This window comes from Erigeron canadensis, chromosome 4 (assembly GCF_010389155.1).
Source record: "Erigeron canadensis isolate Cc75 chromosome 4, C_canadensis_v1, whole genome shotgun sequence".
Taxonomy (NCBI): domain Eukaryota; kingdom Viridiplantae; phylum Streptophyta; class Magnoliopsida; order Asterales; family Asteraceae; genus Erigeron; species Erigeron canadensis.
The window spans coordinates 43810-61986 of record NC_057764.1 but is presented as its reverse complement, the minus strand read 5'-3'; the positions used below and the strand labels follow the sequence as shown (position 1 = coordinate 61986).

General features: G+C 32.6%; 1 protein-coding gene and 1 long non-coding RNA gene across 2 annotated transcripts; both read right to left on the bottom strand.

The window, feature by feature from the left end:
- Positions 1 to 3465: 3465 nt before the first annotated feature.
- Positions 3466 to 8285, bottom strand: LOC122595236. Its single transcript, XR_006323211.1, has 3 exons — positions 8273 to 8285; positions 8063 to 8131; positions 3466 to 3484 (listed from the first exon to the last, which is right to left on the bottom strand). It is a non-coding gene; the product is annotated as an uncharacterized LOC122595236 (long non-coding RNA).
- Positions 8286 to 10141: 1856 nt separating this feature from the next.
- On the bottom strand, positions 10142 to 12055 carry LOC122598303 (ATPase WRNIP1). Its single transcript, XM_043770894.1, has one exon. It carries the CDS (start codon positions 12030 to 12032, stop codon positions 10383 to 10385), a length of 1650 nt encoding a protein of 549 aa, XP_043626829.1. The 5' UTR covers positions 12033 to 12055; the 3' UTR covers positions 10142 to 10382.
- Between the last annotated feature and the right edge of the window lie 6122 nt (positions 12056 to 18177).

The window sequence follows — 18177 nt, the reverse complement described above, 5'->3', positions numbered from 1 at the left end:
CCATGACCGAGTAGGACGTGAAGAAGAAGAAGAACGCAAGTCCAAAGTAGAGACGTCTCCGTTACTCTCACCAAAGAATAAAGAGTTCATGTCATTATATGGACTACCACATATGGAAGTAATTAGCTCGTCGCTCTTATATGCTAGATCGAAACTTTCACGTTCAGCATCCAAGACACGTATATACCCGTTATAACAGCTACTTATAATCTGCACATCCATATATACACACAACCATGCACAAATTAATTACTGTATTATGTATATATATATAATCCTGAAAGAAGGTGTCTTAAAGAGAAGGTCCTATAAGCCAATCAAAACGCGACATGTGGCAAAAATTAAAAAGTTGTGCGGTGGCATAATCGTAAATAATATTAAACTTTTTTGAAGCTTGGTCAGCTTGGTCAAATGGGTTAGTTTAGCTTGGAGTTCGGTTAGGTCAGTTTGGGGATGGGTCAACTTGGGTTGGTTAGTTTGGGTTGGATCAGTTTGGTTAGCTTGGGTTGGGTCAGCTTTACACAATCTACACATAATCTACACAAATGTAAATTAATCTACACAAATGTAGATTATGGGTTTTGGGTCAGCTTGGGTTCTGGGTTGGGTCAGCTTAATTGGGGTTGGGTTGGGTCAGCTTGGGGTCTGAGTCAGGTTGGGTCCGCTTGACACAATCTATACATAATTTACACAAATGTAGATTATGGGGTTTGGGTCAGCTTAGGGTTCGGTTGGGTCAGCTTGGGATGGGTCAGCTTAGGTTTGAAGTCAAAATATTTACAAAAATGTCACCGTGTATTTTTTTTTTTAAAAGACGACTTGTCACACTAAAAAGTTCGTTTCTACACTAAAAAATTTTGTCATGGATCTTTAATTTCGCATGCCATTACAATTTACACTATACTGAAATAAAATGAAAATGAATGTTTGTAACACAACTTAATATTAAAATAATTTAAGTATTTTAAAATATATATTAAAATAGGTTGATGTTATGTGAGAACTAATTAAACATGGGTGATAATTGTGAAAACTACTAGTTTCTCTCCCTCTCCCATTTTTTGGTGTGGTTTTTAAATTTTTACGTTTTATTTTTTTGATTTTCTTTTAGTTTTTTATTTTCTTTCAATAAAAAACTCATTCCAAAAAATAATAATAATAATAATAATAATAATAATAATAATAATAATAAAAGAATTATATGAATTACATGTTGAAAAACGTATGTATACTATAAGCACCCTCATCCGTTCTAAAATAAATGTATGGATACGATAGGGACCCTCTCTTATTTACGAGAGGTGATGTAAATGCAAAAAAAATGTTATTTTCAATTACCGTAATTACATACATTTTATACAACGTACAAACTGTATACCACGACAGAGTTATATATTTTCATACAATAGATAATTATATACGTATGTATTATTAAAAGAAAACTATGCATGTGAATAAAATGTATTATCTAATATAATACTGTATTATATTACATTACAATAAGAAAAAAAATATACAGGGTATTATTATTTACAATCAAAGTCAAAAAACCAAACTAACGTTAACTATATATGCTTATGTGTGTTGAAAGCCTCGAATGGCATGGTGGCCAGAATGGTCACAATATTGTCTGTGACACTTTATGTGGTACGTATATCGTAGAGTATATCATGTGTATTAATTAAAGAGATCAGTAAAAATAAAAATAAAAATAAAAATGTAAAATATATAAGTATAAGTATAAGTATATAAGTATAAACGTGTAATACCTTGGACAATGAAAATGGATTAATGGAAAGACCAGAAATGAATGCTGGATGAGGGTAATAAACATAAATCCCAATCTCGTCAGCAGCATCTTCCATCTGATGATCCATATTCCAAAATCCAATATTCCCAAACTCGTTTCCAAAAACCACCATCCTCATATTTGGTGTCGGCATAAACTTGACTTGAGTTATTTGCGCCGACAAAATCCAAGCAGCGTTATGGTGATCTTGCTTCATAGACTTTATTATATCAAATGAATTATTATTATTAATATTAGTACTAACAACCGATCGGGATGAACCCACATTATCTTTGCATACTCCCATTTTCTTTATATCACTTACAAGTTTTTTGTCATCCAAAAGTAAACACGAACGAACATCTTTCATGTTTATCGGACCATTATTGCCCCGTGGTGATTTTTTATAACTCACTTTATCCTCGTATGTCTTCATTTTCTGTGTGGTTCTCTTGCGTTTCTTTTCAGAAGCCATACGAGATTGCTCAATGGTTTTGAAGGAAAAAATTATAAAAAAAAAAAAAAGAATGACTGAGATTTTGAATAAAAGAAAGATAGAATATACTAATTTACAATTCGGATTAATTTCAAGATTACCTCCCAATTTGATCGAGGCGAAGAAACTTGTTTCCTTATACGGATATACAAATTCGGTTTCCAATGTCATATATTTCGAGTACTAATACTAAAATTTATAATGATTAGATTCCGTTACTATATATATAAATATATAAAATACAAAAATAAACATAATACTGTGTGATTACGAAAGAACATGCTAGTCTTTTTTCTTCCATATTTAGAGACTACTAAAAAGCAAATGAACTGGGTCAATTGTAGTAAGTATTTCGTTTAATTTTTCTTTTCTATTGTATTACTAATTATTTTTTTCCCTTCCATATTTAGATTTTAGAGTCTACAAATGATCGATTTGAGTCAATTTTAGTTAATAATTGTGTTTTTTTTTATTGAATCACTAATTTGTTTGAATAAATCATATATTGATATGGGATATGGATGACCAATACGCTACAAACAAAAAAAATTACATTACCAATATTCGCACTTTTAGTTAAAGTAAATAATTAATTTTAAAAAGTCTGTCATATACATTTTTATATGTGTAAAACTATATGTAACGTCTCAACCCAAATGAAAGCGTAATTATTGAAAACCAAAACTTTAGACTTTATACTTAGAAAAATACGGTCATTTTTCGCGAAAAATCAAAATGTTGCAATTCAAAAAAAGACACTTGTAGTGTTCTTAAAATGATGTAAATAAACTACTATATAAGTTTCAAGACCCAAAAAGGTCAAACGAAGGCTCGAAAAAAAAACAAGGTTCGAGGTCAGTGGAGCACGGCCTTTGCACAGGGCAAGAGCCGTACTCTGCGACACAGAGGCTGTGCTCACTGTTGTACACCAAAAACACTTTTTTTGACGTTTTTCAGCATTTCAACTCACAATCAAACTTTTCCTTATCATTCCCAGATAAAAATAAATCATAAACACATTAAATGTACCAAAACCAAGTTTACCAAAGTGACAAGTTACCGAAAGGATTTGTATCAAGAGCCATTAAGTACAATAGGGATATTCTACCCAAGTTACCCATATGCCAACCTTTGAGATGGCAAGAACCTTCAACTTGATTTTCACTCTAACGCTTCTTTACCGTTGCTACTACCAACTCCTATAAAAGATTTAAACAACTAAAACGTAAGCTACGCTTAGTGAATGCATACACATATAATCATAATCATGTCATTTCAACTTTGTGCATCAAGCACCATATAAGCCTAGCAAGCTAGCCTTTTCATACAAATCAAACAACATACATTCATTTTCAACATGGCCATGGACAATTAGGCTAGTAGGAATTTACCCACCTACTAGCTCTTGCATACAATATGACTAGTAAGAATTTACCCACCTACTAGCTCTCAAAATAAATCAACAAATGGGTCATAGGAATTTACCCACCTATGACCTCTAATAACAAGAACATGATTACATGCATATACACTCACCTCAAACTTGACTGGTTGACATAATAAGGCTACAAGATCAACAACTCACTCTTCTACACCTATACATGAATCAACACAACATCTATGAGTTCTACAAAACTCACTCTCTTGCAAGTATCTACTTGCATTCATAAATCCCATCACTATGGTGTTTGGCTACTCAATAATTCCAACAAATTCCATATTCTCCTCATAAAACTTTGTTTCATAATTTACTAGTCAAACACCATAAATTATGAGATTCTTACTATGAGGGATTTTCATTACCAACAAACTCTTTAAATCAAACTAACTATATCTCAATCAAATTTTATTAGGGTTTTACTTGAAATTCCCAAATAGCAAAAAACCCCAAATTCTAAGATTAAGAACCCTAAATTTTAATAACAAATAGAATTAAGGTTATGGAAATCATTACCTCAAGAATGAGAGACAAAGAATTAGGGTTATCAAATCACAATTCTTCCCCCTTTTTCTTCCTAGAATTTTCTGTCACCACCACCTCCAAGAAAGCCCCAAATTTCAATTTCTAATACAATAGGAGATGATTGTTGATATAGTTTTATGATTAAAATTCTTTAATTTATGATTTGATGATTCAATTGCATGAACTTTGGAAGGATTTGAGAGATGAGTTAGTTAGAAGTGAAGTGAAATTTGAAGTGGAGAACATGAGTCACAAACACTATGTGGCTGGCTTTCTTCTTAGATGGCCACGTCCCATACTAATTTTAGTGGGTTTAATACCCGCTAGCCACTAAAGTTCCAACTAAATTAACCCCTTAACTCAAAACAAAATACTAGGAAATTAATTTAGTGTCAAAACTATAAAAAGGGTAAATTTTCTATTACCTTAAGATATTGGGGTGTGACACTATATTGAACTAAAATTTCACACATTTAAATGTATACATTATGATATATGAATTACAATAGTGCAGACTTAAAACTAGATAATATTCGGTCTGTAACCGGGTTACCAAATAAATCAAAAGCCTATTTATCCAAGAATAAAGTTATTATGAAATCGAACATAATGATAAAATAAAGTCTTAAAATTGGATTTGGGTTATGAAATCTCGACCCCGGTAACCTGCTAATTTTATTTTTTTGGGTCACGGTTAGGTTGACTTTTTAGGTTAACAAGTGAATCTGCCAACAAAAAAATATTTAAACTTATATTATGGTTTTTAATAGGTTGACCCGTCAACTTATTTGATCCGGCAACCCACAACCCGTTTGACTTGAAGTTAACTTGTCAAACCACCAAGCCACATAATCTGAAATCAATCCACCAATCCATTTAACGTGTCAACCTACCAACTTACCTACGTACCCATGTGACCTTAAATACAGCCACCAAACCCATTCCCAACCCGATTATTTGTTGGTGGTGGTGGTTGGGTTCGACTTGATTGTTTAACGGGTTTTGGTTGAGATTTCCATGTTGATTTTGATATCAAGTCGTTTTGGGTTGGATATTTTCAACTCGTCAACTCGAACTCATTAGCCTAAACATTTTAGATTATTTACATTTTACAAACGTAATAATTAGATAATCAATTTAAATTGCAATCCCAAACACCCTATTAGTAATATTGACAAATTTTAATGAAAGCTGTCCATGCTACGATTCAATTTATTTGATTGAGTTTTTGAAAAAGTTTCATTCGTTTGACCTTTGAATCTAAGTTTAGAAACATGAATCTAAAATATCGTTTACTTTATAATATAAAAAGGATACTGGATAGTACTTGCACAATGTATCGAGGCTAAGTTAAAATAGAAATATAAATAACCAAAAACATTATATATTTTACTTACGTAATGACAAAATAAATGTTTTTTTTCCCATATTAAAAAAGGATGATGCATATGAAGGTCATCTGTTTATCAAATATTTATCAGGTGGGCCACTCGTTTATTAAAAAAAAAAATTCATAAACCATCAAAATTTCTATTTCATTTCCTATATATTACCAATTTCGGCTACAGTTCCATAAACATTTTGTCAAATTGTGAAAGTATTGCTACTTATAATATTTTTTATATGTTGAATGTTTGTACATATTATTTATATCTTTAAAGTATTATCATGAAAAATATTTTTTTTCATATTAGAAGTATAAAAAATGTTACATAATTTAAATCTTAGTCTCATGTTAAGACAATGGGTATGTTTGGGAAGGAGCTTTTAGGAGCTTCAAGCTAGCTTTTAATATAAAGCTCCTAATTAATTAGAAGTCTTGTTTGGTTAAACTAGCTTCAAGCTTTTGGATTATGAGAAAAAGCTTCAAGCTCCAACGTTGGTATTACTAGCGTTTAACAAAAGCTTGTAGCTTTTAGTTATCAAATTACTTAGATGACCTTACTATGATTACAAAATTAAAGAATGGGTTTACTTGTTTGTGCACCTGAGTCGTCTTAGTTGCCGAGGACACATGTATTTGAATAATTGAACTTTGAAATCATATTTTGTAACAGGTATTGAAATCATGTAACTATATAGGTAGTATTGTTTGAGTTTTCTTTTTTTATGAATTTTATGTTTTTATATTCATGTATAAAGATAGCTATACGTAGTGTTTTTCATGTATGACTTTTATATTCTTATGAATTTTTTCTATACATGTATACTTAATCGAGAAGGAATACATATGAATACACGAACATAATACCCGTGTGTTGCCGCGGAAGTTTGTTTTAAGAATGAAATAGATTCGGGGGTAATTGGTCCAACTGAAGAGGTGGGTATATAAATATATATTAAGGTGAGGGACATTTTAGACTTATCAGGTTCTTAATGACTTAAAGCTAGTTTGTTTTAAGGGAATATATGAATACATATATACAAATGTTTAATATTAGTTATTTTTATGTCTATTTATGTCATTTTACATATTTCATTAGAAGTTTCAGCTACTTTGCCAAACACATCAATAAAGTAATAAGTTTCAGCTAACAGCTTACAGCTAACCGCTACCAGCTAGTTTTGCCAAACATACCCAATATGTAGTTTACATTAAAAAAAAAATACAAGTTTTTTAGTTGGAAGCAATCGAAAGGAAACAAATTACATACTTGAAGGGCTTATAAGTAAATTTTTAGAGTCGGTGGCCAAAAAAAAGTTTTAATATTTATGTGTAAGAATGGTATTTTTAATAATGCCAATGGTGTTTTTAGTGTTTTTGGGAAAAAAATTTGTAAACCTAGCTAGGAACCCTGGCATTTGAAACATTAGACTTCGCTTTTCAATGCAAGGGAGGAGTTTTAAATGCCGGACTTTTATTACGTGGCAATAGATTGTATGACTTTTTAATAGTAATAGAAATCTGATAAAATGTATAATTATTTAATTTATTGCCATGTAATAGATCTCCAATGTTTAGAATGTCTCCCTTATCTTAAAAGTAAAGTCCAACATTTCAAACGCCGGGGTTTTTAGTTTTACAAAAAATTTTCCCAAAACACTAAAAACACCATTGGGACTAAAAAAGTTCCTATACATACAATATTTTCGACAAAAGTATGTTCCCCTAAATTTAGTTACACTATCTTTCTCCATACAAAGGAAGTTTGAAGGCTTGATAACATACTTGAGTGACGGGATTAAATCAAATATCACAAAAGGTTTAACTTGGTGTGTTTTTTTCCTTATTCAAGGTTTTCATAATATTATAATATCATCCCATAATCAGATAACCTTTCCTTAAATGTCATTATACATCTGTCTATGCTAAACATTGTTGAAATTTTTTATTACTTTCATTGGTAAAGGGGAAGAAATTAAAAGACTGTAATTCTGAATAATATAATATGTTTGCGAAAACATTTCACTTCTAACATTTAACAATGATAGGACAAACTAGAGATTTGAGCTCATACACATGAAAAATTAAAGTTGAACTAAGAGTCTAAGACTGAATATTTGACCCGGGTATCGTACCTTCTTGGTCCGAGTGGCAGAAAAGAGATCAGTTTGCGTTGTCAGAAAATGACAAAAGAACATAGTTTAGTTCATAATAATGCAATAAGTAAAATATCATAATTGCAATATATTGGGCTGCTATAAACAGATATTATTCAAGATCCCGTAGATACTCTAAAATCTCATAAGTAGGCGAATCAATTAAGTGTGACGACGATCTAATCACATCAATGTCTAGAAACTGCAATCTTCTATAGAAACACATAAATGGTGCTGCCGACCCACACACACACACACACACACAAAAACATACCTTTGGTAAGATGTTGATAATCTGCTTCATTTCTTCTTCAAGTTGGCTTCCAACATAAATGACAAAGCACTGCAAAAACCAAAACTTACATTTTATCAAAACTTCCTAGAAAAATAGTGTTTCATCAAGACTAAATAAGCTATAAAATCACAGTTAATTATTCGTTAGGTCATCCTCGACAGCATAGATATCTACAGGGAACTACTATACCTTTAGGTTCTCAAATTAAATCCTTTAGTGTTTTGTAGATGATCAAGAAGTCGGCAAGGAGTAGCTACCAATTAATTAACTCCCTTCACAACACGCAGCCTCACCTCTTTGTGCTGCACCACCAATAATCAGACCAAGAGTTGGCGAATGATACTTGACAAGGTCCTTTGCAACTGAATGAGTCTGTAGAATCAAAATAATAGACAAATCCATCGAAATTCATAAATGAGACAGCGAAATAATCATAACTTAGAGTTAGAGGTTGCAAAATGGAAAGGGCAGACGAGTTGGATTAAAAGTAAAATGGTTTAATTTAGTGCAATTAAAATAGATTAAGTCAGATTATTCAAGATCCACAAACACTTTCTTTATATTTTCTATAAAAACTATAGATAATCAATGTGCAGGCTGATCAACTAAAAACTCAAATGAAGCATACTTGTCTTCTATTATACATCATGATTAAACATGCCAGTTGTTCATTAGGTCACACAAATAAAACCAAGAAACAATATAGCGTTGCACCGCGTCATTGGCATAATGAAGACGTTTACTTTGCAACGCTTCTTTCGCATCAAACATTGTAACACTTATAATTACCCAATCTGAGTCTAAATCTAAATCTGATTAGTTTGTACTTTAATCTAAAGAGGCAGCAGAAGTAATGGTGATAGATACTCAATGACTTGGTCGCTGGCTTGGATGGATGGCAGAGTAAACCTCAAACTCAAGGTCAAACCATTGGCGGAGTCATCTACAGCACGCCTAAGAATAGTGGAAATATTAAGGGTAAGGACCCTAAAACGAGAAAGCAATTTTAGCTTGGCAAGGGGCACGCTATACATGTACTGCAATTGTTCAATTCCACATCACTAATCCTATCAAGCTTAGTAATAGGATAGGTCCCAAAACCAACAGTTTGACAGGGCCACTTAGACACAAACATATAAAGAATAGTAATAGCAACAAAATATAATTGATGGGTTCAAAATAAACGCCAGCTTTTGTAAAGATAATAGGCTGATCCTTTATAATTACAGTCCAAGCATAACAAACCATGAGAGAAACTGCTTATTCTTAAATCTCCTTCAAGTAGTTTAGGGAAAACGATAAACAAGAAAGGGTCATCATCCACACATTAAAGAAGCTAGATCATGATCATAAACTGCAATAAACTCCGGGCTGTAGATGTAAGACTTCCATGTTTTGAAAACTCATCAATGAGTTGACACTAGCGCTTAAATATCAAAAGGTAAGAGTGTAAGACAATGTGGTAGTCTGGTATTTTGATTTCGGTTGTAGGGACATGAATAAATACATTTCCTATTAGGGTGTGGAATGGAATCAAAAATCCAGATCATAACCGTCTACCACTAGCTAGACTTTATCTTGTAACACCAATATGAACATCAAGCACATAACCCAAAGCTCATTGAATATACCAAGTGTGCAGATATATAGAGTCTACCAGATATAGATTTCTTATCTTGTTTAATACAGTGAGTTAAAGTTGAGCTGATGACAATATCAGTAAAAGTTCTTGGAGATTCATTAATGGATTGGTAAAATCAGGCCCTCAAAACTTCCACAACTCAACTCTAAAAACATATACTTGAGATTACATGAAAAATAACATATACCTGGTACTCTGGTAGAGAATTACTATTTGCAGGCTTAGAAAGCAATGGCTGCTTGGAGGAGTCAGCAGTGAAACATTTGCTTCTCTTTAAAAAAAAGTTACTGGTTTGTTCCTGGTAAAATTCAAAAGGATGCAAATACATATATAGTAACTTTGCCTCGTATATTCATTATATTGCAGGGTAAAAAATTCAAATCATATCATGTAGATTATATCAAAGATAGTAAAAGTATTCATAGCTGCTTCCCTTTACGCATTGCATTAATAAAATTCCAAAAGATGGATATCCATAATACAATATAGTAAATTAAGGAACAAAGAAACACATTAGCCAAATAAGAACTTCAGTTGCAGCATAACACATTGATTATATTGCCATCTACCATTGTTCTTCTTTACATGCAAGTCTCAAAAGAATTAGACTAGTTTGCAACTTCAAAAAAAATATCAAGCACGCCAATGTCAATCAGCTTATCTATCATCATCACATTTGTCTGGCCAGTGAAGGAACTTGGAACCTTGGAGTGAAACTGGTAAATATGACTGATATTCAGAAGGATTGTCAGGAGGATAGATATAACCTTTTCCGTATCCAAGTTCTTTCATCAGCCCGGTAGGTGCATTTCTAAGATGTAAAGGCACGCCTTCATTTTGCCCAACCGAATCTTTCACAGCCTTCCTAGCAGCCCCTAATGCTCTCCATACAGCTACTGATTTAGGAGCAAGTGCCAGGTAAACAACACACTGAGCTAAATTGATATCACACTCAGGCATTCCAAGAAAATGGCAGGCGTGATAGCAGGAAACAGCCTGGGTGAGAGCCGAGGTGTCAGCCAATCCAACGTCTTCGCTAGCAAACTGTATAAGCCGACGTGCAATGTAGAGAGGTTGTTCCCCACCTTCCAACATCCTTGCCAACCAATATATAGACGCATCTGCATCACTTCCTCTCATCGACTTATGGAGTGCACTGATAAGATTATAGTGTTGTTCCCCGTCTTTGTCATATGAAAGGTGTTTACTCTGCAATGCTTGTTTCGCATCATCCATTGTGACACTCAGAATGACATCAACGACTTTTTCCCGATCCGGATCTAAATCTGAATCAAAACCTGGTTTGTAATCTAAACGGGCAGCACAAGTAACAGCTGAGAGTTCCAAGGCATTAAGTGCGACACGGGCATCTCCATCACAATTTTGTGATAGATATTCAATGACCTGGTCGCTGACTTGTATGGATGACGGAGTAAACCTTAAACTCTGGGTCAAACCATTTTCGGGGTCAACTACAGCACGCCTAAGAAGAGTGGAAACATGATCGGGTTGAAGGGGGTTAAGGGTAAGGACCCTACAACGGGAAAGCAATGGGGTTATCAAATGAAAGGAGGGGTTTTCAGTAGTCGCGCCTACCAAGATAATAGTTCCATCCTCGATAACAGGCAAGAAAGAGTCTAACTGTGATTTGTTAAACCTATGGACCTCGTCTACAAACAGAACGGTTCGACCCCTAATACCATTTTTTTGTCGTTTTCTTGCTTCATCGACTACATCCCTAACATCTTTAACACCAGCAGTAACAGCAGACAAAGATACGAATCGATAAGACGGACAAGAATTAACAATGGCTCGGCCAATGGAGGTCTTACCAGTACCAGGGGGGCCCCAAAGGATGAACGATGGCAAACGACCAGAGTCAACTGCAGACCGGAGAAAACCAGGGGCGAGGAGGTGGTCTTGGCCCACTATTTCGTCGATTGTGCGAGGACGCATACGCTCCGAAAGGGGTTTTTCGTTCCGATGGGCGGTGGTTTTTGTTTTTTTGAGTTGAGGCTGTGATTCCTCCGATTTGTTCTTAGGTGGCGGTGGCGGTGGCGGCGGCGGCGGCGGCGGTGACTTTTTCTTTGAGGAGGGTTGGGAATTGAAACGAAATAAAGAATTGATTTTGGGGTGATCGAGTGTGGTTTGTTTGGTGTGAAGGACGGATGATGATGATTGTTTGGTCAGAATCCATTCAGCGGCAGTGGAAATGGAATCGGGATGAAGGGAAAGTGCTTGAGAAGCTAACTTCTCTGAGAAACCCATTTCTACAAGTTGCTGCTGCAGCTTCTTTTCCTTTTCCATTTTCCCGCTTCTGACAAACCCTTCCCCTCTTCTTTTTGGTTTTTTTATTTGATTTGAGGAGATGCTAATTGCTAACCCTCCCTCCTTTTATTTTATTTGATTTTAGGTCTTTTGATTTTCACTTTCACTGTTTTCAAGATATTTGGCCACTGCAAGTGGGCTGCGGTAGATTTAAGGCTACTCCCATCGTTTACTAGGAGTTACATGACGTCCGAAGGGCGACGTAAGTTTTTAAAACGTTTATGTTTATTGGTGTGGTAAAAAAAAACCACAAATTTATGAGCGACAAAAAATATTGAAAACCAAATGTTAAAAAAATACAAAAAAGAATATACTAAAGCAAAATAATAAAAAAGAAAACCAAAAAGACAAAAAAGAATACGAAATCAAATGACAAAGTTATAAGAAAAACAAATATTAGATGTGAAAAAAGGATAAAAACCAAATATTTAAAAGAGTATAAAGAATATATAATGCAACAAAAAAATTAAAAAAACAAAGAAAAAAAATAGTAAATACCAAAATGTATAACATTATTAAAAAATTTATAACATTTTAAAAAGTTATAAAAAAAATATTAAATGTAATAAAGGTATAAAAAACAAAAGTTTAAAAAAGTTTAAAAAAAAACCATAAAATATATAAATTTAGGGGGTTGAAATAATAAAAAAGAAATATGAGGGATGAAAAAGTCAAAAGAAAAAAAAGGGGCCAAAATACAAATATTTATTATTAATTACAAACTAAAAAAAGGGGGGGAGGGTTGAACCCATGACCTCCTCCCCCACAAGGATAGACACCAACCACTTTATAGTTCATTATTTGTTTTATATTTGCTATATCTCTTATTTATATTTAAAATGCAGATAAAGACAAAAAAAATATTGTTCACATGCTACTTTATTGTAGACTTATAGTATGTAATATAATAGAAGTCTTTCTAATGCGACATTATATGTGCGGCCATGGTGTGCCGGTTGACAAACGAGTGGGGTATATATAAAACAACCAAACCACAATATCAAATATATATATAAAAGTGATAAGATTTTTTTTATTATTATTATTATTTTTTTTTTCACTACGCCGCAATGAGGGGAATTCACGCCCCACTGCTTCGCAGTCACAGCCGAGACCAGAAGCCAAAATTTTCAGAGATATTCCACTGAGCCGCAGTAGAAGTGTACAAGCTTCACTAAGCCACAGTGGGAGCCCAACCCAGATTTTCATAATTACTTTTTGACACTAAATTCAGTTAGTAACACCCTTCTACTCATAACCCTCATCCATAACCTGCCTAAACAACTTTCATAAAAACATTTCAAACATCATGTACATCAAAAGTTAGTTTTGGTTACAATGTACAACTTGGTTCTTACTCCATACGGGTCAATTATCCAACTTGTAACCCTACTTTGCAAAAACATTTACAAGTAGACATTTCAAAGACTCAAGTACTACATTTGCATATTTTTACATCATCGAGACACATTTATAACAAAACCAAAGTATCATTAAGCCATGAGTTTCAAAGAGACATTTTTACCCAAAATTATCCAAGTTGTCAACCTAGTAATGGCAATCCACAAATCTTCAAGCTTTATCCTAACTTAAGCAAGTCTTTTCCCATGCTACTTGCCTCTCCTATAAAAAGAGTAACAACTAAAAACATAAGCTTTATGCTTAGCGAATATATACATATATGATCATAATCTAGCTATATAAATTTTACGTGCATACAAGCAACTCCAAGCCATTATTGCAATAGTCAAAACAACAACATACAAATCATGATCATGCTAATTCTACTTGGCCAAGGATATATGCTAGTAGGTATCTCATTATCTACTAGTCTTACACATGGTATATGCTAGTAGGTATCTCATCATCTACTAGTCTTACACATGCCATATATGCTAGTAGGTATCTCATCATCTACTAGTCTTACATACACAATTTATGCTAGTCAAACTCAAAAGTTTAACCATCATGTATGGTGTTTGGCTTTCAAGATCATTGTAACACCCCAATAATTTTAAAATAAATAAATTAACTCCTTTTTGTAGTTTTAACATTAAAACAATTTCCTAGTATTTTATCTTTGAATCGGGGTTAATTTAGTTGGAACTTTAGCGGATAGCGAGTAATTTACCCATAAAAATTTAGAAAAGGCGTGGCATCAAGGGAGAGATGCCAGCCATCTCATTTCTTGTGAATCACAATTCCACTAATTCTTCCATTACATTCTTCTATCTTCTTCTATTGATTTCTTTCAAATCATATTTCACTTCAATTCAACTCTAGATTCATTCGACCATAACAATAGCAATTATCTTCTATTATTCTTCTAAATTGAAAGTGTGTGGTGGTGGTGTGTGAGTCGATTTCAAGAAGGAAAAAGGTGGGAGAATATAAGTGTGATTTCAATTCTCTTCAAGTGTGTTTATCTTAATCAATCAAATCCTCTCACAGTAATAACAATAACTACTAACAACGAGTTAATTGGAAAATTGGAGATTTGAATATGAGTGTGGAGTGTGTGTCGAATTACATCAAGAAATAAGAGAGAAAGGATTGTGATTTTAGTTGTTCAACTTCCTTCTAATAGGTTACTTTTCCTAAGGTAAGAATTCATTTAACCTAGTTTTGATTTTAGTTTCAAGAATTAGGGTTCACGCAACTATTAAATTGGGGTTTTTTTGGGTTGGTTGATAATTAGGTTATTAAATCCCCAAATCCTAATTATATTTTGATATGTGATTATAGAAATGCTTGAATGGGCTGATTTGAGTTGTTAGTGACCATTATGGTCAAATGAAAATTTGGTGATTTTGAGCAATGAGATGAAATGGCCACATGATGGTGGTAAAAAAAATGAGATTTTAGTTAAATGATAGATAGTTGAGAATAATAATTATGAAAGAAATAATTTTTGTTAATTGAGATTTGGAAAGAAGTCAACTCAAAGAGAATGAGTTGAATATGGTTAGGAATGATAGTGAATCGATAGTATGGCTAAGTGAGTTAGCCAAGTTTGTGAATAAAGTCTTATGCATGTTGTATTGATTTGTTAGGTTGAAAGCTTTGCACTTGTTGTGGCATTCTTGATTGTTGTTAGTCGCGGAGGAGGTGAGTACTATTGCATACTCTTATATGTGCGTTGGGTCGATTACCATTTGATGGTGGATTTCGTGTGTGGTAATCGATTCGGCGTTAGGGCCTAATTTTGAGGCCGGGGCCTAAGAACCCTATAGTTGAGATGAGATAAAGGCCTAAGAACCTTTTAGGCCTAAGAACCTCTTGAGATTATTGTTTAGCGTATATGGATATATCCATGTATGTGTTTGTTAATGCAAAAGTGAATTTGCAAGTGATGATATGACGATATCATTGGCTACATGCGATAGTCTTTTGTGTTTTTGCCCTCCTTCATATATATATTTGTATGCAAGTTTATTCACTAAGCATTCGCTTATTTTTTTAGTGGTTTATCATTTTATAGGTGGTTCTGGTAGAAGGAACTAGCTTTAGTTGATTGAAGTTGTTGATTTTGGAAGTGCTAATTGATTTTGAAGGTATTTTGACCATTCGCGGAAGAATGGTATCTTTTTTGGTTAGAGACTTAGATGTCCCTCTTCATCTTGGCTCTTTGATACATTTGTATATTTGGTTCATTTCAGCAAAATCATTTCAAGTTATGGTCCCATGGTTTTGCAAAACTTGTAATTTGACTTAAAAAGCGTCAACTTGGGTAATGACCTATTTGATGGTGTTTATGGAAGTTGAATCAAATGGATGTTATGACTATGATTAAAAGTGTGATAATTACTTGTTTGAATCTCATAATTATTGCGTATGAAGTTGGTTTTGGAATTTGAAGGTTATAAGTTTGATCAAGTGCTAAATGAAATTGTGGTGTTGCTGATCTGGTGCCCACTGCGGTGCAGTGGAGATGATTTTATCCATTGCGGCGTAGTGGAATTCTTCTGGTCTGGGAAGCATTTGCTCCCACTGCGGCGCAGTGGGTATACTCTGAAAAGAAAAAATTTATCGAGTCCAATCGTTTCAATCAATTTACATAAAATTCTCATAATACTTACAATATAAAAGTTTAGCCAAACACTCTAAAATAATACATTCACCAATATGGGTTCACCATCAAAACACCGTTTCCATCTTCCAATTTTCTCAATACAATCTCATTAGCGTTCTAGAAATTCCCAAACTTACAAAAATCCCAATTTATTTAAATTCCCAATTTCAAATGCAAAGAACTTTAATTTCAATATTATAAGAACCCTAAATTAAATTAAGTACTTGGAAGGATTTCTTACCTTAAAAGAACAATAAAACAAACAAGTATGAAGTCACCAATTCTCCCTCCCTTTCTTCTTGTGAATTTCCAACTCACCTCAAGCCAAAATCAAAACCCTTACTTGTTTCCTTGTTATGTGAATTAGATAGGTGGATTTATGAAGGAGTATTCACCAATTTACTAGAAAAGATTAAAGCTTGGAAATTGAAATGAAGAAAAAGCATGGAGGTATAACAATGGAAACATGAGTCACAAAAGTTTGAGATGGCTGGCTTCATGATAAGCAGCCACGTTTTCTTTTTAATTTTATGGGTATTATACTTGTTATCCACTAAAATTTCAATTAAATTAATCCCTTATCTCAAAACAAAATACTAGAAATTTAATTTAATATCAAAACTATGATAAGAGTAAATTTTCTATTACTTTAAAATATTGGGGTGTTACAATATAGTTGATGTAAAGCTAATTAATATAAAGGGTTATTGGAGATCCTTTAGAGATAAAAGATTGGTAGTGTAATTTAATCATTAAGAATACTTTAGACATTTTTTCCTATTTAACTTTCAACATGAGAGTTATTTTTTTATAAGATAATATATATACTTACTAGCACCTCATCAGTCCACAAAGTCTTTGGACTGTGGAACAAAATTTCAACAGGGTTCAAGTCGCAGCAGTTGGTGGTTGACTCAGTTGTCACTCGAACTGTGAATGGTAGTGTAATTTAATTATTAATGTTAAGAGCATAGTGTGTAAGAAAAAATTCAAAGCAGTACTAGGTGAAAATATTACATATTTTTTCAGATTTTCAAAAATAAAATGGTTTTTTATAAAATAGTATAGCTATCTATTTATATCCATATCTATGTTGCATTATAAAGCCTTTAATTTACTATATTTAATTTATTGACAACCCAAAATGCCTCTTTTTTATTCACTATTTTTAAAGATTTTACAGAAATACCTATAATCATAGTTGTTGACTTGTGGTTTTCGACTCGACTCAAAAACTTGATTTTTTGATGCGTGACTTGAAAACGTAACTCGAATCATAATAGTCAGGATATTATATTACATATATTCTTTTGACATTGTATAAGTGTTATGGTACAGATATAAAGAATAATTACATATTAAGCTAAAAATACTATTAAAAATAAAATTAAATTTAAAAACATATAAAAGAATTAAATTTACAAAAAAAAGAACTTTTTTTAATTGCGAGTCGGAACATAACTCGCACCGACTCAGACGAGTCTGTAGCAAAGTCGTGTTATCCACTGAGTCATATCGTCTTCACTTTATTTTGACTCGATCTCATACGATTCGAATTGTGACTTGTACGAGTTTGACAATCATGTCTACAGTATGTATTTGAAATATTTATAATATCATACTGAATTTAATTTTATAGCATTTATCTTAAAATCTTAATTAATTATATTACCTTTTTCTACATAAATTATTTTTACGTTAATAACTACATCGTTATTGTGTCGACATATGACTAATCATGCTTGATGTATATTGCTCGGTCCATCAACTTATCTGTAAGCTGTATGATGTTTTAATTTTTGATTTTTTAAGAGTATTTTAAAATATTAAAAAAACAATTACTCTAATAATTTATTGATGAATCGTAATTTTTGATTTTTCAAAATTGAACTTTGTTTTTAATTTTGACTTTAATTTATACTTTATATTTTTTTAATCACAAATAATTTTAATATATTAAATATAAAACAATAACTAATATATAATCAATAAAAATTAACAAATATATATTTAAAATATTTAAGATATCTTTTATCCAAAAATAAGATATTA

Bases quoted from the DNA above. Each gene is read 5' to 3' on its own strand.
- LOC122598303 (XM_043770894.1), bottom strand. From the start codon at position 12,032: ATGGAAAAGGAAAAGAAGCTGCAGCAGCAACTTGTAGAAATGGGTTTC.